Source organism: Crocodylus siamensis, chromosome 1 (assembly GCF_052110815.1).
Source record: "Crocodylus siamensis isolate JL-2025a chromosome 1, ASM5211081v1, whole genome shotgun sequence".
Lineage (NCBI taxonomy): Eukaryota > Metazoa > Chordata > Crocodylia > Crocodylidae > Crocodylus > Crocodylus siamensis.
This window is the reverse complement of record NC_143395.1, coordinates 369,250,764-369,277,078: the sequence shown is the minus strand read 5'-3', so window position 1 is coordinate 369,277,078 and position 26,315 is coordinate 369,250,764. Positions and strand designations below refer to the sequence as shown.

Here is a 26,315-nt window from a genome sequence, read left to right as displayed (position 1 = left end):
AGGAATAAGGAGATGCCACACATAGCTAAAAAGACAAAAGGACTGTATTATTGCAGAAGCCTTCTATACTAAGTTGATATGCTCTTCAACAGGGGTCAGTCATATATGGTCCATGAAGCCACGAGATCTGGCTGGAGGAGCTTTGCCCATACTGTACCCAGGCAGCAGGAGTGGGGGTATCTTGCTAGAGGATCTTGCTCTTCCACTCAGGGTCAGTCCAATTAGTCATATCTGGAGTCTGGAATGAATTTTACCCCAATGGGTAAAATGGTCAGATTATTGTGAACTGTGGAGATTTTTGCCTCTCTAGCAGTGCCATGGCCCTTTTCCTGGGATCCCTCAAGTATGTTTTAACAACCTTTGCAACAGTAGGACAGATGTTGGTTGCTGTAGTCTCACCTGCATTATCTGTGGGACATTAGGGTGTTAGGTCTCGTTTTGTGTCTGGCTTGACTGCATAGTTTTGCTAGATTAGATAATAGATTTGTATAGGATGGTCTGCTTAGGGATAATCCTGCCTCAGGAGGTTGGACTACATGACCTGTATGGACTCCTACTTCTTTGATTATATGGTGTTTGATAGTTTGCTCCTACCAGACTGCCAGACCTATGGCTTAAAATCCCATCAAAGGATACTAAGGGGGAGGGGAAATCAAGTTAAGATAAATTTATTTTTTTTTGCTGGCAATTATTTTCTAATACAGATATTTAAGTTCCAAAGCAGTGACATAATTTAACTCACAGACGTTCCTCCCATTGAAAGGGGAAGGTCCTGGGGAAAGGCCAAGGAAGCACCATAAGGCCAAAGCTAATCTTTATGTTGTGTTGTTATTGCTCGGCTGAAACAAATGGAGGGTTCTACCCAAATTTCTCAGTGTAAGGAACACAAGGCAGAAATTTACTTGACATTACCATGTTTTTCCAGAGGGAAACTTGCTGCTTTATGGAGAAGGCTTCATCCTACCAAACTGGTGAATCCTCTTTGACATGTCTGCATACCAAGGAACATGCTAGTAGAGCATGCATTCAAAGGCCCTTTTTGTCCAACTTTCAGCCTCTCAACTCTTCTTGAAGGGACATGGTTTGGAGAAAATTGTGCTAATCTGTACTACGCTTTCTTTTGGAGAAAGTGGGCAGACCAAGAACAAAGTGCAGTTCAACTGGCTTCTTCGCTACCAATAGGTCAGGATCACCATAAAGCCCAAGCAGAGAAGGCACCAGAGGGCTGAGAGGAAGGAGGCGAATTCCATGACTCTCTCCAGTATATTCCTGCTCCTGCCAGATCCATTACTTAGGACTCGACTCTACTTAAGGAAATGCAAGGGAAAACAGTGCCTGAAGGCAGCTTTGAGTGAAAGCTAATTTTTGAGATGCAGAAGACAACAAATTTATATCAACTGTACATGGGGAAAACAGACAAGTAAAAAGTAATAATTTATAAGTTAACCAAAAAACATGACCATGTTTATCTCCAATTGGTGAGTTCAGTAGCATCAAACCTTTAAGACTATCCAAACAATAATAACATTTCTGAAGGTATTCAAACAATTACAAAAAATCTCTCCTTTCTTCTTGGGGGTCATGGGGAAATGTCAAAAGCTTGCTTAAATCCTGTGATCTTCAAGATATGTAACTACTGTAGGATTCCACTAGTTGCAGAAAGTTGGAGCTGTATAAATTCATTCTGAACAAATGCATGAAAAACTATGATATGCAAAGGTGTATGCTTGCAGAGGCACAAATGGAGGAGTAGAGATGTTCTGGACAGCCGGAGGGTCTCCCTGGAGGACCAAGCCTACGTTTGTTCCAGTGACGCTATTGTAGCAAGTACCACATCACTTTTTTCTCTGGGTTATTTATTTTTTTTGCTACTAGGAAATCCCAGTAGCAATTTTTGTCCCCATGCTGCAAATTTGCAACGAGGCACATTTTCGTGTTCCACGCATACAGTTTGTGGTGGCACAAACTGCGCATGCCCACAGGTGGTGACACGACCCCCGATTACTGAAAACCGTGAGAGTTTTGGTTCTATATCAAATTCCATAGCCTGAAGACATGTAAGTTAACTAACTGTTTCTCCAAGACAGACACAGGATGGATGTATCTAAGGAATTACGTTTTATTAAAGTGAAAAACAGTTAATGATACCACTGAACAGGATGGAGTAATGGGTAAACCAACTACCCTCAACCTGTCTAAAGGAGTGGGTGGGAAGTCACAAAAGCAGCAACATAATGAACATAATGAAATGAAGGGGGAAGGACAAAAAAAAAAAGAAGGGAAGAAATCTTCACTCACTGTGGTTCTGGGTCAGTATATTTAGCATAAGTTGTAACATAGTATACACCATGTTTTCTAGATTTTCAGATCATAGGTTATTTGCTCTTACTCCCAGGTTATTTATAAGTATAAAGAACTCTGGGATTCTTAATCCCAAATTTGGGATACTCTCTAAAAATGTTTTTACAGTCTTCGGGACAAGGGATCATTGGTTATTTTGTTTTGTATACCTCAGGAAGTACCAGCATCAATCCTCATTTATGCGGATACGTGTATCTAACATGAAATCACAGAGACACAATATGTGCTGAAGTTGGAGTGTATACAGAAGAATCTCACTTTTTCTGAATTTTGAGAACACACAGGCAGTAAATCAAATGTTCTTCGTGCTCTGTATCTGTCTTTGCAAACAGACCACAGAGGATATTTCCTTCCTTTTCTTGAAATGGAAAATCAAATCACATATCAAGTAAAGTATGTATGACAGCTATCCAATTTGAGATAATAACATGATTCTGACTCTGGGGTTCCTATTACCTGCTGGAGGGCCCTTCTTCATTCCTACAGGATCACTCAGCATTTGAAATACCTGAGGACTGTTCTACCTCACAATATGCATCATTGTCACAGTTTGATTAATAAAACAAAATCTTAAAATCAGGACTATCTGAAGAGCTTTATCTCTCTGATCCCTTGTATTTAGTGATTACATGATAAATAGGCATGAACTACAAAATCATTCACTTTGTGTCATAAATAGATTTGGATAGAATCGCAAGCCTTCCACTGAATCGTCTCTGCAAAGATGTCCCATCTTTTCAGCTAGAAGCAGCCTGGAGAAAAAGAAAGAATGTTTGTAATATCAGTTAAGGAAAACATGCTGATCAAAAAGGTATTACAAATTATCCGTATTATTTACCTCTCTTTGGCCAAAAGAACAGACATTCCCACCAGCTTGGCAAATTCTTCAGCTGTGAGAGAACCCTTTTCAGATACCTATCAAGGAGAAATTTAAAGCATTAAGATTGCATTGATGTTTTCCTCTCTACTACTGAATGAAACAATTTCTCAATTCCTTTATTACTTTAACCCTGTGAACTGGAAGTGGGCTAAATTGGTAACAAAACCCTAATGAAAACTAAGAAGTGTATCTGCATTTTCTGTTAAAAAAATAAGCAGTTTCTTTCCATTATATCAATTAGTGCCCTGACAACTTGTTGAATATGAAAAAGAACAGGAGTTACTAAAACAAATGACATTACAAAGCATTTTTTTTCCAGACTCTCTGAAAAGATATCCTAGGAGAAGTGGGTGGGTAAGTTAATATAGCCCAGAGACAGCAACACAGATGTGCAATCAGTATTTACACTGCACAACCACAGTAAGCAATTTTGTAAATGATGACATTTAGGCAAGGAACTAAAAGGCAGCAGAGTTGGAGGGCTCATCAATTTAGAAATTGTAGTCACTCATGAAGAAAGCAGAAAATTGGAGCTGATTAATTTAAATAGCTCACTCCCAATACCAACTTCTGAAAACTACCATTCTTCCCCAAGTCTCAGGATTTAAGTATAGGAGAAGGGATGGTTTCTTGCTAATAAATTGTTCTGTTCTTTCTCCATTTTTGCAGATCCAAGCAGTTTTCTGTACATAACCAATGCGTCTTCTCCTGGCACCCACATAAAATTTGCAGGGTCTTCTTCTGTAGTATCCTCAACAGTTTCCAATTTTGTTGTAGCCTTCTCAGGGCAAACTGGACCTCAAATCTAGGTTTTGTAAAAGCAAACTGCTAAAAGTCAGTGTTATGAGTAGTTTGCATAACTTAACATGAACTGTGCATTATTATGATTTTCCTTCTCTAAATGTTAGCCTAATCTGGACTGACTTAACCTTCCACGTATTTTTGCCTTTCTACCTCACCTGCTACTCAAAACATTTAACTTCTCTGAAACCTCAGAGTGAATTCCTTTCCTTTCCCTCAAACATTTTCTGTTACTATATCTTACTGTACACTGGGAAGTTAAGCTAGAGCAGGGGTAAGCAACATTTTTAGGCAGGGTGCCAAAAACACCCACCACCTTGACTTGTAAGATGTTGGAGTGCCAGGGGTGGATGGTGAGGGAGCCACAAGGGACCACATCCTTGTTGTCACTGCAGCCCTGGCCTCTTCCCCACGTCCACCCCAAGGCCTTCGCGTGCCATATTCTGGCACCCATACTGGAGGTTGCCTACTGCTGCATTAAAGTGTGCTCCTGGCTACATGTTTTATCACATCTTTTGCTTTCCCTCTTATTTCAAATTATTTCTCCCCCCACTCCTCACATTTGTTCCCTTGGTATCTTTCTACTTTCATTCACATCTTCTCTAATGCTGCTACTTATGTCTGGGACATCATTTACCTGGATACACTAATATCCAGGTTTATTAATTCAAACCTCATGTGTAAAAAAATATTTGTTTATGAATCCAAAGCCTAGTTTTATGTTAAAAATACGGCCAATCCATCATCTGATCAGCCTGTGTATTATATGGCTAACCTTATTTATAATGTGCTGGCTTAAAATGGAAGTTTCTTGACAAGCAATCCATTTTGTATAACACTGAACAATTTTACTAATGCAACAAACAAATAATGAAATTGACTGAAAATCATCTAGGAACAACAGTAAAACTGACTAGGCAATTTTCAAGAAATGAATTAAAAAATAAAAAATATTTTAGTCTAAATTCTTACTTGTATTATGACATTTCTTTTAAAATTTTGCAAATTTTGACCCCCAGATCCTTTTAATCAAGTAATGTGGTTCTGCAGGTTTGTCTCAATACATTTGGAGGAGTCCACTTCCAAGGTATAATTAATACATCTGGTAGCACTAAATGTCTTTATTTGACAGAATTTCCTTCTTTTATATAGAGTGACTTACTACTGTTTTTCATAAAGTGAGCATATATATGAGCCATGCCCAATACCTTGAAGGGAAAAAAACTCTACCGCAGATGATATGGTAATTAAGTATGAAAACAGCATACGTGACACAAATTACGCAAATCGTACCACCACTTTCTGACTAATCCAGATTACTTTTATGAACTGCCCTTTAAAATGGACAGTTTCTTCACAAACTGGATATAAAATATACATTGCACATACAGGGCACATCCAGATGAGTGTGCACATGTGGTTCATGGTGCTGTAGACCTGTCTGCGTTGCTGCAAATCATACGTGTTGCACATGCAGGCATTAGCAGAACTAATTTGCAGCATGGTGGGTTTTTTTGATACCAGGAGATCCTGGTGTCAAAAGAACCTGCACCAGAAAAAAAACCAGGCAGTGCATACGGTAGCAGTGTGCGTTGTCCAAAACTGGAGCCTGGCCAGCCAGAACCAGGCTCAGTTCACTGCCGCTGGAACCCCAGAATGCCCCCAGATAAGGCTGCTTAGGCCAGCCCAGGTGCTAGCCCCAGCCTCTCCTACCTCACCTGGAACATTTCTCCCTGAACTAACGTCACGTGCAGGGGCGTGTTGGGGCAAAAAGCTGCAACATGAATTTGTGCCTCTGCTCCACCCCTCCCCTCCCCTGTGGCAACCACACGCCCCTGACTGTGGGAACAATGGGCTGTTATCATACCAAACCAAAACAAACAATCTATACCTACATTTAAAATTTTTCAGATTTTAAAACACGTGGTTCACAATCGGAAATGCAATTTTGCTAATTTATGGGACCTAACACAAATAAGATGTTCCTCCTATGCAAATGGTTTGGAGAAAGATTTAAGGTAATGAAGTTTGAAAACCCTTCTAAAGAGACTTGCTCCTTAGGCAGTGACCAGTGACTAAAATTAATGTCTGCATAGCAAACTGGAGATGAAAAGTACTATTAACTATAGAAGTATTATTGTTACATGATCTTGCCAGCACAGAATTCTGTACTTCAAAAGATCAAAAGGAAATCCTGAACCTTAAGCTTTACACCTAATGTGCCTAAGTTTCTCTAGCAGACAGATTAGTGAAGGCAATGAGGGTCACATACTGTTTCTAAAGCAGAAGCAACCATTTCCTCTTCATTGTGAGATTGGAGTTCAATTACCATCACACCACTGTCAAACACACAAAGTCTGAAATCAAAACAGAAAGACAACACAGCTAAAAATGTGTGTATTAATGACCTGTAGTATCTTCCTAAACTAATTAAATAAAATCATAAGAATATTTGATATAACAGGTAACTGAACTGAGTAAAGAGATGTATTAATGTTCCACCAAAGTTTGTTTCAGTCTGAAAATATCAAATGTAGTCAATTGGTAAAAGAAAAATAGCAACTTAAAACATATTTTTAATTTGAAATGATCACATAATTTAGCTTTCATTAAATGTGAGCGGACCATACTCAGACTATATACTGATGGTGGAGTTATGCAAGTTTTGGTGCAATTAAACACCTCTTCAGAGAAACCTTCTGTTAGGCTACAGGGACAGCATCTATAGACAGGAAATATGGTCCAGTAGTGAGGATGCTAGACTGAGACAAAGGATCTACACCAGGAGTGCAAAATGCAGCCCGCCAGGCCATTCTATCCAGTCTGCGGGGCCCCTAAAAAATTTAGAAAATTAATATTTATCTGCCCGGCTGCCTGTCATGTGGCCCATTGATGGCTTGCCAAAAATCAGTAAGTGGCCCTCTGCCCAAAATAATTGCCCGCCCCTGACCTACACTCAATTCCCTGATCCTCTCCTCTGCACACTCTTTGTGTAACATGCACAAATAGTTTAAACCAAGTTGCTTAAATGCATTTAAGGTTCCTGCATGCTTCAGGGGATCTGGGCCACAGTTTTTCTGTCTCAGTTCCTCATGTGGAGCACATATGTATCTACACTTACAGTGAAAAAGGAGCAATAAAAATTGAAGAGTGGAACACACTCAAAAACTAGAGCAGTGAGGACCACAGAAGTAGAGTTAACCGTCACTTTTTACCTATCAAATTTAAAATATACTAAATAAAATGCTGATATACGTCTACATTTTGCATCAAAATGATTTTGAAGGACGGCCATTTAAGAATAGCTAATTTTGTTCAAAGAACTGCAGGATTCATGACCACTTTTTTATAGAAATACCTTGAAGACAAATCTTACCGTATGGGTAATTTCAATGACACTAACATCTTACACGCATTTACTAAATCTTCAGGTGAAAGTAACTATTTAAAAAAAAAAAACAACACAACATATTTACTCACACTTTATATGGTATATACTCTTGTGTGCATTAAGAAACAAAATGAACAATTCTAAATACAAAAATAGTAGCATGTACAGGTATGTAGTGGAAGACAGTTTTTGGACTGATTTCTTCATGTCATTCCTTATTTTTTCTAAGCCTTTTAACTCCCTTTTCCAGTTTCTCATTAGTTTTCTTTATATTCTCTCTCATTGTGGCTTCTCTCTTGAAATACTTTATTTCATTAATATTTTCTCCTTTCTTTTAGGATTTAAAAATCTGTCCCTTTAGTGTTCTTTCATATGAGGACAGACTCCCCCTTTTCAGATGTTTTGTTTTCTCACGCTGGCTTTCATCCTCCTTTCTTGGCATTACAATAGTGCCTCTTCAGTATGACATACGATGGAGGAGGGTGAAGAGTAAACAATGGAGGGGAGGGAAAAGGGAAGGAAGAACACACCTCAACGTTTTTCATTACAAGACTGGCAAAACATTCATCATTTTATGTCATTAGGGGGAGAGTCTGATTTATCTGACACTTATTCTTTGAAGTAGTTTAGCAGGCAGAGTTTGTCAAAATAAATATCAGTGAATCAGTTCATTACCTCCAATCCTCGAGCACGATTTACAAGACAGTAAACCTCTGTAAGTGACATGATTCCCCCTCGTTCCTGTGAAAACATGAAACTGCTAAGTGAGGTATTATTTATCTAGAACAGGAATGTCAAAGATATGGCCTGCAGGATGGATCCGGGTCCTGGAACTCTACAATTCAGACTGACTCTACATACCACATACAGAGCATACCAGCCCTGGCTCCGCTCACTACATGTGGTGCATAGAGCTATTCTGGCAAACGCTACATGCAGCATGCAGGGCTGGACCCAGTGCTACAGGCACTGCATGCAGCACAGGGGGCTGGTCCAAGGTGTGTGCTGCATGCAGTGCCCAGCTGGGCTAGCCCTATATGCTAGTTTTGGAGCTGGTCCAGATCAGGTCCATAGATCAGCCCCATGCATCAAAGCCAGTACACAGGACTGGGTTGGCGTGGGTGCTATATGCAGCATGTGCCCTATGAGACCTCTAAGTGAGGTATTATTTATCTAGAACAGGAGTATCAAAGATATGGCCTGCAGGATGGGTCCATGTATGAGCTCTGAACAAACGGGCTGGTGCATGCTGCACACTGTACTGGTTAGGGGCTCTCAATGCACGAGGTGCCCATGCTGACTCTGGTGTGTGGGGCTGGTTGGTGGCTTGAATTGGCTTGCAGACTGGCCATGGGTTGCACCTGATTTAAAACATATAGCATGCTATCTTGCATATGCTTGAACGGTTGAAATCACTAATTGGTGTATGAAAGATCAAGCAGGGAATTTAAATTATATGCTTGAATCAAAAAGCTCCACAGACAAGACCAAGTACTCTGAAATTACAGGTCAGTGTTCAAATTGTCTCTCTCTAATAATTTCCAAATCATCAGCTCTAAAATTCAAGGACTGCAAATTATTTCAAGGTTTAAAAACATGTTAGGCTAAGAGAACAGTGTTATTATACTAAATCTACGAACAAATTAAATCAAGTTTTAACTTTAACGGAAAGTGAAAATCTAACAGGTAGCATGCAAGTTTCTTTCTCTCTCACTCTCTGCCGTCCTCCACACCCCCCGAGCCCTCCAAATGCATATGCCTGTTTTCAGATAGTCAAGGCAGTTTATATTTTTACAGTAAGCTCAACCCAAATTTTGTAGCGAGGACTCTGGGTTCTATGTGAATGCAGCGGAAGGTCTGCAGCAGCTTTAGATAAATTAAAAAGGGAAGCTTTATTGATTATAAAAAAAATTATAAAATCTGTATAGTAGCCTGTGTTGAGACAGAGACCTTTTTAAAGTTAATAGTCTAATAGTCGTTTTTAGGGATTAGAGTCAATATCCCAAGGCACATAACTAAGAATCCTTGTCACTAAGCATATATAACCACAACAACAAACAACAGGGCCTCTTGCCCCTCTGTACTGAAGAAGACAACCCTTAATTGGCTTATATGCTCTTCACATTTTCAAAACTGGTATCACAACCATAAGTTATAAAGAAGGATTAGGGGTCCCCCCCAAAATAAGAGCTTAAATTTGATGACAAAACATGAACACTGCAACTGCAAAATATACAAGAGCCTACAAACAGGAAACAGACTGCTGAGTGCAAATTTTGAAGAAGTGCCCCACATAGTACATCCTTTTTAGGATGAGAAACCAGTACCACAAATTAACTCCATGTAATACTTTAAGTACTCAGCCCTGTAAGAGAACCAGCATTCTAAAGAGGCAAAGAGATGCCTCCTCTAAAATAATAGTATGACCTTTCATATTTTGAAGCATGAAACCTTAGGAGGCATATTCTCAAGATCCACAATCATGGAAACACATTTGCATTGAATATCGTCAACATGCACAGAAAAAACAACAGGTACTTTACCTCTAATGGTGCCTGTAGGATGCCAGCTAGTTGTTTTGCCAGTTGCATATGGTAATATGTACCAGATCCATAGGTTTCCCTGGTGACTGGATTAGCTATACCCATGCTCAATAAATAGGATTTAAACCTGATAGTCTAAACAAAAAGAAAAACAAGTTTCATCAGTAACTGTACAGTTCTATGTTTTTTTACTTAAACCTTTATTCCTATAATGGATTTTGGTGTACTACTGTGAGACTAGAAAATAAACAAACATCAATTATTAGGAACAATATATAATTCATCAAAATGGAAGCAAGCTCAAACCCTGAAGTTTTTAACAATTTACAGGGGACTTATTAATCAGGAAGGAAAAGAACAAAACAGTCACCATCCTCTACATCAGTGGTCTCCAAAGTGGCGACCACTGGGGTGGGCAAGGCCTGGGGAACCAATGGCATAGGCAGCCCCTTGGTTACATCGGTTTGGACACATATTTTAACACAGCTGTCAAATATCTTCTGGGGCTGCCTTCAAATGGTGCTCGTAGTAGGCAGAAGGGCGGACCCAGCTGTTGGGATGGCTGGTCCAGGACATCACGTGCTGTAGTTTGTCACTAGCTGAGCACAGGTGGGAGTTTATGCCGGCTTTGCCTTATTTCAGGCTTGTCCAATATATGGCCCCCGGGGTGATAAAATATGAATATGGCTTGCCAGCCCACTGTATGATAAAACATTCATGATCTGGCCCCACATTCAAAAAGGTTGGACACCCCTGGACTAGAGTCTTCTCTCTCTAATGCCTTGAAACTTTTTCATTAAGTAAAAAGAAACAACTGCACATTAATAAAATGTTCCTTATTTGCATTACAGCTACTACCACAGTACCCTTTTAGTTGATATTTCTTTTAATTCCAAAAAGAAAGCTCGCTTACCTCATCTTCTGTGATGTCACCTTGTTTTTCTTTAATTTTGTTAGCTATTGACTTGGATAATTCCACCATTTCCCTGGCCTATCAAGATACACAAGCAAATATATAAACTTTTGGCAGTGCGCATTTGGAGAATCTGGTTAAAAGTTAGATAACTCATAAATTCAGAAACATAAATGATGCATCCATACCTTTACCATTAGTTTACTGAGGTCTTCAAAAGCCTGAAATGGAACATGGACATTGTAAAGTTGTCTGCCTAAAGAAATAAAGTGCTCTAACGACTGAATTTTCCTAATTCTTTTCCCAATTTTCCCAGAATGTCCAAGAGTTCTGACATATATCAGATCACCTAATATTTCAAACAATATATCATTAATAATAATTATTTATGTAATAATGCATACAATTATGTTATACAATTATGCTCCACATGACAGTTACTTTTCCTTCCCAGGGATCACAAGATCAAAATTAGAAAAGAAAAAAGTATACAAGAAAATATTAAGTCCCTACGATTTTCTGTATGGACGGAATTTACTAAATTTTTACTTGATACTGATGTACAAATGCATATTGGAGGAAAGCTAATAAGAGATCAAATTCAACAAGGTTACTTACCCCTCCCCCCACCAAAAATAGGTATATGATTTATGTTTCCTACAAATATATGTATTTCTGGCCAGAAAAGAGCCAACAGTCCAGTTTTTGAAATGTTCATAATGACATCACAATATCAGCATTAATGGTATGTGTTGCTAAGACAGAAGGACAGCAGTCTATTTGGAATCACCAATGGAAATGGTATGCTAGGTTCATTTAAAAGTACTTTTAATGGAAGAAGCAATCCTTTGAAAATTATTAATTGACAAAAACCCATGCATATATACATCTTACTCAGGGAAGCATTTATGAATACAGATGTGTAACTGAGTTAAATTATATTACAAAAAAAAGTCTCAGTTAAAGCTAGGTTAAACTCAGGTCCAACAAGTGAATTATTAGATAAAAGGCACCCCCTGATAAAATAGGTAATTGCTTGACCTAATAAGACAAATGATGTAATAAAATAAGTGGAAAATAACAGTATTTCTGTGAAATATCAGATTTCCACTGTAATGAGTACTTATGGAATTTGATAAAGAACAAATGTTTGTATTTCAATTATTTTTTAAACACTATGAATTTTTAAAAGGAAAAGTTATTTTAACCAACTTGTGGAAGTCACAAATACATCATTTATGCTCTAAAGACCACAAATCAGACATAGGAGAAAAATGAAATACTTATTTCATTTAAAGGAAATTATATCAACAAAAATAATAAACTACTGTTAACAAGACAGAGACATTTAAAGTTCCATATCTCTTTTTTAAAAGTACTTTTTCAACGATTTACTCATTTGCCAAATTCAGTAATTTACAATACATCCCCCCAGTCACTAGTTAGAATTAGGGACATTCTAATGTATTTTAATACTGTATCAAATAAAAACTCTACCCAGGATTTTAGCAATCTCAGTAATATTCATGGAAATATCACACATCTGAAAAACCTTGGATTTAGCTAATACATGGTAAGTTGTGTATTAATTCCCTCTGACCAATTCACTCAGGGTTAGCCTGAAAACAAAGGGGAATGTGCACACACCTAACAGGAACTTCCTCAGATAAACAAAAGGCTAAAGAACTGGATTCTTATCAGCAGTGAACAGCAGATGCAGGAAATCTTTTTCTGGAACCCAGGGCACCATTTTTAAAGCAAATCATTTATAACATTTAAAGCTGGAGGAAGTCAGGATTTCACAAATCCTGCTTCTTCTGTGCTCATACCACACACACAAAAGGACTTCTTTTAATTCCTGTCAAAGTCACAGAGGAAAAAATAACCAAACGATATCTTTTGAACCACACACACAGCTTCATTCATTACACTGTACATAAAAGAAAAAACATCTTTAATGCTTGCAATAACTGAAGGATCATACTATTCACAAAGTAGGTAAAAATTTCTGGCAAATCAGCTCTGAAAGATTTCTTTTTATTCTGATGTACTGTGAGGATCACAGATGTTTCCTATTCAGGAATTATTTAGTAATGAGTTAATTTGTGACAAACTTTGATGCTTAAAAAGTAATCTTTATTACTCAGACAGATCAAGTCTATTTTCTCTTTTAAGACAGTCTCCTGCTTGGGATATCCATTAGCTGTTTTGTTGAAATGACTTCTGGTACAGAAAGAAGAGTGCAGAGGAGGGAGGATCAACATTCTATTGCTCACTACACATCATTCATATCTTGGCCAAACAGTTTTGCAGAGATTTCTATAAAATCTTATTATTGTTGTGTGTGTTATTATACATATTGCCATAATCATAAAACAGATGCATTTAAAAACTGAAAAATGAATGTTAGACATAAATGAGCTGTAAATTTACTATACTGTATTCTTTGAATATAGAAAAAAATCTTAGACCAAAGGATCTTCTAAATCACTGATTCTCAAACCAAAGTGTTGCAGCACCCTGGAGTGCCTTAAGATAATTTCAAGGGCAACACACAATGTTAGCACTGTTAGGTGTGCAAACATAATTCACAAAATAAATCCAGAGGTTAGGAATTTATAGTGTTAAAAGGACTGTGACTGGGTGTGGTCTTTGAATTATTTGCAGTAGAACTGCTCTTATTTTTCTGTACTAAAGAATGAGTGAAAAATAAGAGTTGACATTTTTGAGGGGCACCCTGAGTCTAAAAAGGTTGAGAATGACTGTTCCAAATAAACATCTAATCCTCAATTAAACTTTAATTAATTAGCTCTTCTTTGAGAGAACAAATAGTATTCTGGTTCCTTTCTGCAGAACACTGTTTGTTCTGCTTCTCCCAATGAAAGGCCATTGAACTCTGCCTTTCAACTCTATTGAAATTCATTTTATAAGCACCCAAAAACATTTGGCTTCTAAGAATGTCTTTCCTGAAAGAGATTAAGTGAAATATTCTTAATTACCTTGGATAAGCCTGTTAAATAGAGTACATAACTGTAAAGGATGCCCCTGTAATTAGTGCAGATTTAAAAAACTCTATATAATGAAATATTCACAGCTGCATCCAGAATAAAGTATGAATGAATGAAAAACACTTCTGACAGGTGGCTGGCCTTGAAACTTGAGTAACATTTACCTCAGAAATATTTTTGTCAGTCTCTTTTCTCTTTTCTTCTAATTTCCTTTCAATGCCTACAATTCCTACAGCCCTTATTCTTCCTGCCTGCAAAAGAAAATAGTTTAAACAATCAGAGGGGAAATATTAAATTACCCACCTCACTATGTTACTGTTTATATTTACAGTGGAGGAAAACTTCCCACAAAAGAACTAATCAAATGTAAAGATTGCCAGTGTTACACATTATATTGTTTCCTGAATGACATTCCTGGAGTCAAGGTCATAGTTTATCAATGAACAATGAAAGCTTAGCATGTATAACAGATGTACTGTATGAAGGACACTATCTTAAGTTTTATTTAAATTGTTAATATAATTACAGTACATAACCTATGTCATGCAATACAGAGGCAACTCAATGGCAGCTCAACTCTGGGATAGGGCCAGAGCCACAGGACAACAACAGATGATGCAAAAGGGAAACAAAGATTGCAAACATGCTGAAGGATGTAAATGCAATTCAGAGGGATCTCAACAAATTGGAAAGTTGGGTGAGAGCTAATAGGATGAAGTTCAGTGCAGACAGAGAGACAAGGTGCTACACCTCAGAAGGAATAATCAAGAACATAAATATAAAATGGGTGACACCTGGCTGCACGGCAGCACTACGGAAAAAGAACTGGGAGTCTTCGTGGATCGCAGGCTCAATATGAGGCTGCAGCATGATACATTCACACAAAATGCATTAATAGAAACATTAGGGCTAAGGACAGAAATTATACGTGAACTGGTATAAGTGATTGGAAACTGGTGCAACCTTGTAACACCAGAAGTTCAGTGCATGTAAACCACTTCCTAAATGGCTTAAATGAGTTTAAGATAAGCCTGGATGGATGTAGGATCAGACTTAACCGATTTAGTAGTTAAATGGGTGTACTGAACTTTTGTCTCAGATTCCCAGATTCAAGTTAACTCACAGTCTCCTAGCATCCCAGGATGCTTGGCACCTCTCCCGCATGTTAATTATTTGAGAACTGAGAGCTTCTTGAGCAAATCTGCAGAGGACACAACACTGGAAAGGACTGAGAACATATTGAGGGACAAGAGGATAATTAGAAGGATCTTGACAGATGGGAAAGCTGTGATGGAGCTAACTGGATGAAGTGCACTGGGAACAAATGCAAGGTGCTACACCTCAGGAAGAATAATCAAAAATACAAATACAAAATGGGTGACACTTGGCTGAATTGTAGTATTACAGAGAAGGATCTGGGAGTCTTAGTAGATCACAGACTGCATATGAACCTGCAGTGCAATTCAACTGCACAAAAGGCAAATGAAGTTTTGGGATGCATCCACAGAAGCTTTACATGCAAGGTACTGGAAGTGATAATGACTCTCTACTCTGCACTGGTTAGGCCTCATCTAGGACAGCGTACCTAAAACTGTGGTTCATGACCCAAAAGTGGGTCACAAGAATATATGAAAGGGTCATAAACAAACTTTAAAAGTTATATTCTTTTAAAAGAGAAAAATGTGGGAAACTATGGGTTTCCCCTTGCAGGCTGCCAGAGTTCCCGCCTGTAAGGGGCTGCTTGCAGGTAGATAAGCACAATCAGGCAGGGGGTGCCACATGCATGTGTGCACACACACATGTACATGGCAGCCATGCAGCATGGACAGCAGCTCCCACAGCTCTTTACAGGTCAGTCTATATTGGGTGGGAGGGGCACAGACAATGCATTGCGGGTACAGGTGGAGGCACATGTACCCTTCCCCTCCAGATTTGTGCACCCACAATGGGCACAGGGCTGCAGTCTGGCTCTGGACCAGCACAAGCAGGAGCTACCTCTGCAGCCCAGCAGGCAGGACCCTGCACAAGGGGAGAGCGGAGCAGTGAGACACAATGCTGGGACCCTTGCACCAGCCATGCTGCCAGCAACAGAAGTAATGGACTGGGGAGAAGAGCGTGTGTGTGTGGGGAGGTGGGGTAAGGGGGAGCTGTGCTGCCCTCGCCTCCTCCCTCTACCCTCTTGCCATGGCCCAGCTGTTGCCACCACCCCCCTCAGGCCATAGCTCTACCTCAGAGGGGATGTGTGGTGGCAGGCAGTGCAGGTGGCCTGAGGGGAGCAGCGGCCAGGCTATGGCAGTGGGACAGAGCAGAGCCCAGTTTGCAAGCAGCTGGCAGTGGGAGAAGGTAAGGGCAATGCAGCTCCCCCATCTGTTACTCCTCCTGCTACTGGCAGCAGTCTCACTGTCCACACTGGGTCTTGCCTGCTAGGCTGCAGAGGTGACTCCTGCCCATGCCAGTCCTGCCAGGTTGCAGCCCTATGCCTGTTGTGGGTGCACGAATATGGGGGGCATGCACCCCACACACCCACCCCTTGCACCACACACTGGAGGTCTGGGGCCTAGGGGTTGGGGGCAGTGGGTCAGGAGTGAGGGGCACCAGCACAGCTAAGGGGCTATTTTCTACTTAAACTATTTTCTGGGTCAGGACTGGCCAATGTTTACAAATGGGTCCTGGTACAAAAAAGGTTGAGAACCACTTATCTAGAAGATTTAGAGCAGTTTTGGGCTCCACATTTTAAAAAGAAGGTGGAAAAGTTAGAGGGAGTTCAGAGGTGGATGACAAAAGTGATAAATGATTTAGAAGGCAAGTCATACAAGGAGAGGTTGAAGGAAACAGGCATGTTTAGCTTGCAAAAAAAGAGCTTAAGAAGGGGCACGAGAGCAATATTCAAATACCTGAAGGACTGTCTGATATACAGTCTGGCAGCTTGAAGAGCAGTATCTAGCTGGTAAATGTGTTGTGATGGAAGGAGTGGGGGGAGGGAAGAGGCACGGGGGGAGGCAGATCGAGGCCTGTAAGGGAGGGAGGGAGTGGGGCTGGGACAGGTGCTGCCCAGCTAGAGCAGAGTGCGGGGCAGAGCCATGAGCAGCTTGTCCAGGGGGTGTGGCTCCTGCCGCTGCATGCACTCCAAGAGGGCATGTGCCCCCAGATCTGTGCATGGGGTGAGGGCGGGTTAAGGCTGGGGTGGTGTCAGTCTCTTCCCAGTGGGGGTCTCGGCCAGGCTGCACATGGAGCAGCGCTAGGAAAGGGACTATGGGCAGGGCTGCAGCCACCCCAAAATTTGCCATAACTCCCCCAAGCCCCTCCCACCACCACCACTGCCCATCCCAGGTGCAGCGCAGTCCAGCCCCTCCCCCCGTCAGGAAGAGCTCAGCACAGCCTCGGCTGTCTGCCAAGGCAGGGGGGCATAACTCTCTTCCTTGGATCTCTCAAGTGTATTTTAACAACCTTTGCAGCAGAAGGACGGTGGCTACCGTAGTCTGCCTCCTTTACCTGTGGCAGAATATAGAGTCTTGAGGTTAGGTCAGGGTGACTGTGTAGTTTTGCTAATAGGTTAGTCAATGTATTTGTATAGGATGTTTTGAATAGGGATAAACCTGCCTCAGGCAGGGGGTCAATTTAAATTACTTTGGAAGTTCATTCTAGCCTACTTCTCTATGATTCTAACTGAGATGAGCAGATTCCTTGCTAGTTTAGATGAAACAGGGACAAAGGCGAAGACAACAGACAGTGAGATACAGCAACAAGGAAAGCAGCTCAGTCAGGGGTATCTCAGTCTGATTATATTTAGTTTGGGGAAGACTTCAAAAGTATGTAGCTGGATATGCAACCAATTTGTAAATTACATCATTTTAGCAATGCATGTGTTTATAAATACAAGCCACACACATGTAGAGGTGAAATTTATTTGGAAAATAGAAAGGTTTATAATCTAAAAATACTCAGATAGATCAAGAATGGAGGTAAGTAATTTAACAGGAACACATCTTGAAGAAATTCCCAATAGTAGAAATAATCCACTTAACACGTAGATAACCATGCACTTGACATGTTGCAAACGACTCTACAGCAATGTTAAAGAGTGTGCCTAAATGAAAGGAGTATACTGTTAAGGCTGAAACTCAATCCTTTCTTCTCGTTATGTATTTTATACTGTTGAAGACTGTATACAGAATGGGTGATTATTTTGTTATGTGTTGGAATAATTAGGTACAATTAAGTGCTCAAAAATGGCCCAAACCAAATACTGTAGTAAGTTTTACACCATTAGGAAAGTACTTCCTTACACAAGGTAAAGAGAAGGTTCCCAGTTGTGTCTGCATATGCTTGGACACAATGAAAGGGGCTCAGACCTGAACAAGTGGGAAATGCATAGACGGTGGAGTAGAGGAAGGACAACCTGATGCACAAAGTGGTTATGTGAGCAGCTCTGAACCAACTTGTTCAGTTAAAAGAATCACAGTGCACAAAAAGATCAGTAAGGTAGCAAATACCTGTGCACCCTTGTTAATTTGAAGGCTCTGAGAAACTGGCATGTTCTCCCATCTCCGTTGTGTAATTTCTTCTGATAAGCGCCTATAGAACTGCACATTAAAAAAAAATAGAATAAGGTTACCCTATGCCATTTAGATTGAGTATTATTAACATTTAATTGATCAGAGAAACAAATTTCCCCAAAAAAACAAACACTATAGTGCTTGCATATTCATACTGCACTTTGTATTCATTTTGGAGATCAAACAAACCTATGCATTATAAAAAAAGTTGCAATAGTTACCAGGTAAGCTTGCCTGACTTTTATTTCCATCTACAAGCGTCTTGAGATTTATAACTCTTCAAGACATAACAAGATTGCAATTTCTCAGGTTCCTTCTCGATTATAAGTATTTTTTAAAGAAGAAACTTGACACAACTGCCACGAGATTATAAATTATATGCAATTTGTATAACAAAGCCTAAATTCCATTAATTTATTTTGGATTAATGCTAGTTGGCAGTGATAGACTTACTGACAATGATCTTCTGGATGCTTAAGATGGATTCAATTCTATCACCATCATTTTTCAATATGCATGAAACTGCTCAGGTTTTTATAAAACAGCATGATCAGCAGACCAACTCAGAGACCCATCAGGGATAATGCAGCTGTCACTCTCCATACCACCACATTCCCGTTGTATGGAGTCTTGTTGCAAACGCAGTTTAGTAGAGGTAGCTTGAGTGGTGGCAGTAATAACCCCCATGACTCCCTGAGCTGACACAGCAGCTCAGGCAGCTTTGGGGGTTAATACTGCTGCTGCTCACCCAATGCCAGAGGTGAGTCCAGCTCCAACCCACAAGAAGCCCCATGGTCTGGATCCAGTCCAGTGGGCCAAACAAGTTTGAGGCCCCTAATCTACAACAGTGGTGACCAAATCTGTGGCTCACAGGCACGTTGCCTGCAAGACCATATACTGCTGCTCATAGTACTGGAAATGTTGCTTTCTACACATACAGGTTTCTTCAGGTTGACAAGGAAAGCAATGTATAAGATTGCTTGTAGTGACCTACTTGCTCAGTACTATTGACCATGAGCCAATAAGGCTGGGGACCACTCCTGTTCAGTGTGTCAGAATCTCTTAGTAAGCATCTATATTGGAGAATTCTCTCTTTCCCTACGTACTCTGGAGTTAACCTGTGGCATTGTTTTAGTTTCCCTTTTAACTTTGTGTATGAAGGACATATGCTAATTTTTGCATTTGTGGGGACATTTTCCCACTGAAGCACAGTTTACCTAGGATACATTGCTCAAGTAAGAATTACGGGCTTAAATTAGGTTTCCTTGGAGTGTTTTGGACTCTCAACCATATTACTTACTCAACATGTATATAGGATACACTTAATTTTTTTCTAGATCTGAAACAATAAAAAGGAAATTGCTTAGAGGTTAAATGACTGCTGAAAAAGAGGTTGCTTGCTCTTATGTTTCCTATTTATAAAATAGGAAAATACAAAAATCACTGACCAAAAGCTTCATTTATTTTGTTAAATAGTCCCAACATATCTTAAAACAACCAAACTATTTTCTAAACTACTGTAATATCTAATTAGAAATCTAAAATGAGACCTAAGATACTTTAAAATAATAACATAAATGTTACTGTGAATTATATTTTCCAATGTTTGGGACAGTATTTCTACAGTATTCATGTGTCTATCAAAACTTGATAATAAGCCTTATTCATAACACAGGATGACAAAGTAAAAAAGCTCACAGCCCAAAAACAAATAGTATCAACAGTACAGGGTGAGCAGAAATATTTGTCTCCCTTCTCACTTATTTGAGTGTATGTAAATTTACCTCAATCTGACCATGTTCTTTGAAGGAAAGTTTGATGTAGGAATATATGCTGCTCTGGAATGGACCAAGATCTTTGTTTGAAGAAGTTGGGTGCAGATGAACCACAATTTTGGCACTAAAGAAAGATATAGGGAGAAAAATGGGAGGAAGAAAAGGTTTTCTCCTGTATTTATAAAAATATATTTCTTAAACATGCAAGTCAGATTTAAGAATTTAACCTAGTTCTGTATTAATTACCCCATCAAAAATTTAGGCTTTAATAGTATTTTATTAATAGATTGATAAGAACAGAATACTTTATATCTTTACCTTTAAAAAGGTAACAACAGTAGCCCCTAAAATGTGAAAGGCTTCACTAATGCTAAAACATACATGCGTATCAATTTTTAGAAAGGAAATGTGACTTAAATTTTACGAGTTATAAGAACAAGAACTTCTGAAAACGAATACAAGCTGCACACTAACTGTCAGGTGGTGCATTTGATCAAGGTGTTGACCTGCAACCTAAGTCCCAAAGGCTTTGTAGTGACTCCTAACAGCTGCCAAAACATATTAACTTTGTCATGTGAAAACACAAAGGTTTCAATGTCATGTTTAACTTTTCTCATCTGTGTATGTCATTGAAGAACACCATGTGAATCCATCCAAAACCAACACTCTAAGTGAACATGTGTTGAAACAACATAGTATGGTACGATACTGAACAGCAAAACAACTCTTGAAACAATGCTGTTTTTGCAAATATAACAGCTGAATCTCATTTTATTATATTAAATCTATTATTCCTGTCCTGTTTTACAAACACACACACTTTTCCATGTTAGATCTCCCAAAGCTGCTTTATGCTTGTAACAATTGGTATATAGGCTGCCAAGGGGCTGAAGCTACACAATGTGAAATTCAGGCCACAGATGGAAGCAGAGGTAGATCAGACATACTTCTTCACAAAAGCTTTCTCTTCTCATGGTAATGTCTGTATTGTTTCATAATACTCTAATTATCTTCAAAGTGAGACAGCTTTCATGAGCCTCCTGTAAGGCCTCAGCTAATGGTTTCCCCAAGCAGTTAGCTGGTATTGGGGTAAGCTACATCAGTTGCCATCTGAGTATGGTTCTTACCCCCAACCAGTTTTAAACACTAAAGCTGCAAATAGAGGTTGCTTTTCTGCCACCATAAACATTTTTATGGAGGCAAATAGATGTTGATGCCCGGTCATGCCACAAAAGCCCATGTGGCTATGACAGTGTAGCTTGTGCTACCTTTTTAAAGAGGACATATGTTTGCTTGTGGCATGAAAGTCCAGGCAGCCTGGGGCTTCATTTATTCCTTGGGCTTCAGGGGCCTAATTGCATGACAACAGCCTTGAATGCCTTGTTTCACCCTGTGGCACATGTCCTAGAGGCTTTCCTCTATGTGTTTGCAGACATGCACCCTACGAATCTCCTGCAGGATCAGGCCCATCCACTCCTGCAGACACACCCCAGAAATTCCCTTGCAGATATGGAACAGAAAACTCAGCGTGTTCTCCTCCTTGCACATGTTGGGCACAGCAGCACGAAATGCCCTGTAGGGGATTCCCAGCATGCATTAGTTTTATGCTACCACATTCCAGGTTAGAGTATAATCTGCAAGCGCAGAGGGTAGGACTTTCATAGATTTCATAGACATTAGGGCTGGAAGGGACCTCGGGAGATCATCGAGTCCAGCCCCCTGCCCAAAGGGCAGGAAGTCAGCTGGGGTCATAGAATCCCAGCAAGATAAGCATCCAGTTTACTCTTGAAGGTGTTCAATGTAGGTGCTTGAACCACCTCCGCTGGCAGACTGTTCCAGACCATGGGGGCTCGGACAGTAAAGAAATTCTTCCTTATGTCCAGCCTGAAACAGTCTTGCAGGAGTTTGCGACCGTTCGACCTCATCATCCCTTGGGGCGCTCTGGTGAACAAACGTTCCCCCAGATCCTGGTGGTCACCCTTGATAAACTTATAGGTGGCCATCAGATCACCCCTGAGCCTGCGCTTTTCCAGGCTAAAGAGTCCTATGGCTCTCAGCCTGTCATCGTAAGATCTGTTTTCCTGACCTCTGATCATGCGCGTGGCTCTCCTCTAGACTCTCTCAAGCTTCACCACATCCTTTTTGAATTGTGGAGCCCAAAACTGGACACACTACTCCAGCTGCGGCCTCCCCAAGGCCGAGTACAAGGGGAGAATGATGTCCCGGGATTTGCTCGAGAAGCACCTATGGACGCAAGCCAGCGTTTTGGTTGCTTTACTAGCTGCAGCATTGCATTGCTTATGGGAACCCCTCACTCCACATGTACAGATGTGTGCTAAGGATGTAAGTATTGTTGAAAAAAATATTTATTTAACCTCTTCTACACATTGGTTAAATGGTTAACCAGTAATACATACTTAGTCCTGGCTGGGGGGTGCAGAGCCCCAGGCCGGCACCTGCCCTGTCCCACCTGACTGGGTGGGGATATGGCTGCTGCTGGGAGTTGCTCCCTGGTGCCTCTGACAGGGCGGGGAGCCCATGTGAAGCTGCAGATAGAAGCAGCAGGCACGTGGCAAGGTGCTTTCCCAGGCCACTTTTGCCACTGGCGCACTGGGAGGGAAGGAGCAGGCAGTTTGGGTTAGGGACAAGTTTAAAATTTAAGTAGCCTGCCTTGTTATCTCCCTCCAGCCAGCTTCTCGGCACCACCTGTGAACAAGCAACTAATTGCTTAAATGACAAGTCACTGTGCTGGCTATTTTCCTCTAACCTCATAGGCTGTAGGTACTAGTCTCCCCTCAACCCATACTCATGTCTTCTCCCTCTCCTCACTCCTTCCTTCCTCCCTCCCTCCCTCTTGCTTGTCTTGCTGCCTTTCTATTCCTGAGGCATCATGCTGCTTCCCTTGCCTGCTGAGCTGTGCTCCATGCAAAACGTTAACTGCTAATGCTGGTATAAATATATTTATTATTTAAACATTTTAACCTTTCACATCCCTAATGCGTGCCCTGGATTCTCTTAGCTGCTATGTGCTGCTGTGTACTGCCATTCTCCAAGTCACGGTGCATCACCCAGGGCCACTGTCCTGTGGGGTTAGGCCCCTGCAGGCCCAGAAGTGGAAGGGTCCCTGCTCTGAAGGACAATGGCCCTGGGTGACGCCACAAAGTGGATCAGCTGTACCAGGACACTTCACTTTGTAAACATCAGCTCATAGCCTAAGGCTAGCGTTCAAATTAACATTTGAGATCATTACAATGGCGTCACTGATAAATCAAACACATACAAATGCTTGTTACAAAGTGCCAGGCTGAAACACAGATGTATTGACTGCAGTGCTTACATAGCCACTGACTTTGATTAGTTACACACACACAATTTTTCATAATGATTCCCCTGTCCACTTAACCCGTGCATCTTAAAAAGTGAATGGATAATCATATCCACTTTTGAATCAGGACATCTAGGTTAGATTCTTGGCTCTATCACAGACTTCTTGTGTTATCTTAGGCAAATCATATAACATACGTGTCTAAGACTCCTTCCTAATTATGAGAAAACATATATGACATCTTACCTTTTTCCTATTCCAGCTGCCTGCTCTTCGATGAAGACAATTTGAGAAAGAGGAATAGCAATGCAGTATTCCTAAAATAATCAACACAATATAACAAACAGAAATTACAGCTATGTTTTGGAGAAGCTTCAAACAATGTATTTTTTTCTTTCAATTAACTAACAAAGTGTTAGCACTGATCTTTCTGGGGCAGGTTCTGCCATAAGCCAGTTCATATATACAGTTATGGTTACAAAAGAAAATTAACTTCTGAAGGGACGTTATACAGAAAATGAAAATGAAGTTGCATGAGTTAAACAAGCAGGCAAAGACGGAACAATATTCTCAACTTAGCCACTTGGGGCTAAATTGAAAAAAGGTCTCCCATTTTAAGCACTTAAATCTGAAGCTTGGGTCCTCAACACCATCACTTAGCTCCAAGTTACTGCTGGAGATGCCTAGAAGTCTATAGGTACCTAAGCTTTTGACTGTGAAGGGCCTTAGGTCTGTTGCTGAGCTTAAAGAAACATCTTGATGATCCTATGCAGTCTGGCACTTATGTCTACAAAGGGGATTTAGGTACTTTTATGCCTACTGAAAGAAATGGTTTAGGTGCCTAATTCCCTTTCAAATTCTGTCCACAGCTAATGTTTAAGCCCTGTGGGGACTGACAAATTAGATATTCCATTGTCTAGCTCCCCTTCAGGGCCCAATTACTAGGAATTCTCTATGCAGACTAATTGACAAATAGGGTCTGATTCTATTTAGATTAGGTCTTATACAAAACACACCTAAACAAAGGAGGTGGTAGTGCCATTAGCAGTGTCCTCTTTTGTACAAGCATTTGTGGATTAGAGCAAGTCTAGCCAACCTGTGGTATGTGTGCCACAAATGGTATCAGCAGCCTCTGTGTGACATGCATCAGACTGGGGAGGAGACAGGCAGCTTAGCAGCTGATAGGGCAGGGAGCAGAAAGAGCAGATCAAATGAGGTGGGGAAAATCAGAGTGGCACAAGGAAAGTAGGTGGGGCTAATTTGTGGCACACCTGCCAGAAAGGTGGGTGAGAGCACTTAGTCACAATGTGGAAGCTTCCCTCCTTTGTGGAGGGAATTTAAACATCTTTTCCCCACAGTCCTTCCTGGAACTAGAGCACAAGCGAGCGATTGTTTGGGCTGAAGGGCTGCTTAACAAGTTGCAGTGAGCTGTTGAGGGCTGGGGAGGGAAGATGCCAATTGATCCTATCCGGCCCACCGGCTGCCATTGAAAGCCTGAGGAAGGAAGGCTACGCCACATGCCACTCCATTCTACTGCAGCCACGGCTGAGCTAGGTGATACAGCACAGACTCCTCTGCTTCCACCCTGACCCGCCATTCATCCTTCCTCAACCTGGCTTCATGCTGGCACAGTGCAGTCCTGGCACGGAAGGTACCAACAGCCAAGCCGGCACGGGACAGGGCACAATGCAGCATGCTGACCGGCTGCCCTGCCTGCCCACCATGAGGAGCCATTGCTACTGTGCCACACCAAGAAAGTTGGTGGAAACCACATTTGATCTAAATATGCATCATAGTGAAGGATGCAAAAATAAGATAGGAGAGTGCTTCACATCACCATAGGTGTGGGCAGCTTTTATAGAGCAGAATCTGACCTCTGAATGACTGTGTCCTTATGTCACACCAGTATTTATGTTTTCCCTTCACATGCCCCTTGACCAGCTTCCCTCCCCTTAGCTGTTTAAACGACTGTTTTTGACAGCTAGTCCCAGTCTGTGCTGTCTGTGTGGGTGGCTCAGGAGGCAGCGGTTCAGGTGTCTGTCGATGCTCTGTGCAGCGTCAGGGACAGCTGCGCTGTTCTGTTAGGAGGCCAAACACTGGTTTCATACGGGCACTGGATTTGTACCCAATGACTAGGATGGGGCAATGCTGCCTCAGGCTGGAGGCTGGACTAGATGACCCCAGCAGGCCTCTTCCAGGCCAGCTGGACAATGGTTCCTGAACAGACGAGGCTGCTTGTAACATCCAAACAGTCTCCAACAGGACAGCAGGCCCCGCTTCGGTTTTTCATCACTGGCAGATCCACGGGGGTCCGCTCCATGCTGGCCCTGCGCCCTGGAGAACCCGAGGCAAGTGGCGGCGGGCAACCTACTTACGTGGTTCTTCTGATCCCGCCAGAGCAGACGGTGGGTGCTCAGCAGCAGCACCCCGGCGTCCAGTTTCACCTAGACCGCAACATCGGGGGAAGTTTAATGGCACGTGCCCCGAGCCGCCGACCGCGCGAGGGCCGGGCTTAGGGGGAGATCCCAGCACAGCCCGGGGCGGGGGGGGAGGGGCAGGGCCCGCGGGGCCGGGTAGGGAGCCCCTGCCCTCACCCTCACCTTCTCGTCGCCGTCGTAAAGGCGCACGCCGCGCTGCTGGAGGACCAGACTCTCACCGATCTCCAACAGCCCGCTGCTCCACACGAACCGATCCATAGCACCGCCTCCTCTCAGCCCGCCGCCATCTTGGGCCCCCCCCCCCCGCACAGCAGACCCAACCCC

General features: G+C 41.4%; 1 protein-coding gene across 2 annotated transcripts; it reads right to left on the bottom strand.

The window, feature by feature from the left end:
* Positions 1 to 2,099: 2,099 nt before the first annotated feature.
* VPS36 (vacuolar protein sorting 36 homolog) lies at positions 2,100 to 26,289 on the bottom strand. 2 transcript variants are annotated; one of them, XM_090026844.1, is made up of 14 exons: positions 26,154 to 26,289; positions 25,929 to 25,997; positions 23,800 to 23,870; positions 20,238 to 20,352; positions 18,391 to 18,480; positions 14,062 to 14,148; positions 11,078 to 11,110; positions 10,890 to 10,967; positions 9,977 to 10,111; positions 8,109 to 8,174; positions 7,419 to 7,483; positions 6,315 to 6,399; positions 3,200 to 3,276; positions 2,100 to 3,113 (listed from the first exon to the last, which is right to left on the bottom strand). In XM_090026844.1, the coding sequence occupies exons 1-14, from the start codon at positions 26,247 to 26,249 to the stop codon at positions 3,017 to 3,019; spliced, it is 1,164 nt and encodes a 387-aa protein (XP_089882970.1). In that variant the 5' UTR covers positions 26,250 to 26,289; the 3' UTR covers positions 2,100 to 3,016. The 2 variants fall into 2 exon arrangements, with proteins under 2 accessions (XP_089882970.1, XP_089882981.1); XM_090026855.1 differs by lacking the exon at positions 20,238 to 20,352 and having other exon boundaries at positions 25,925 to 25,997.
* Between the last annotated feature and the right edge of the window lie 26 nt (positions 26,290 to 26,315).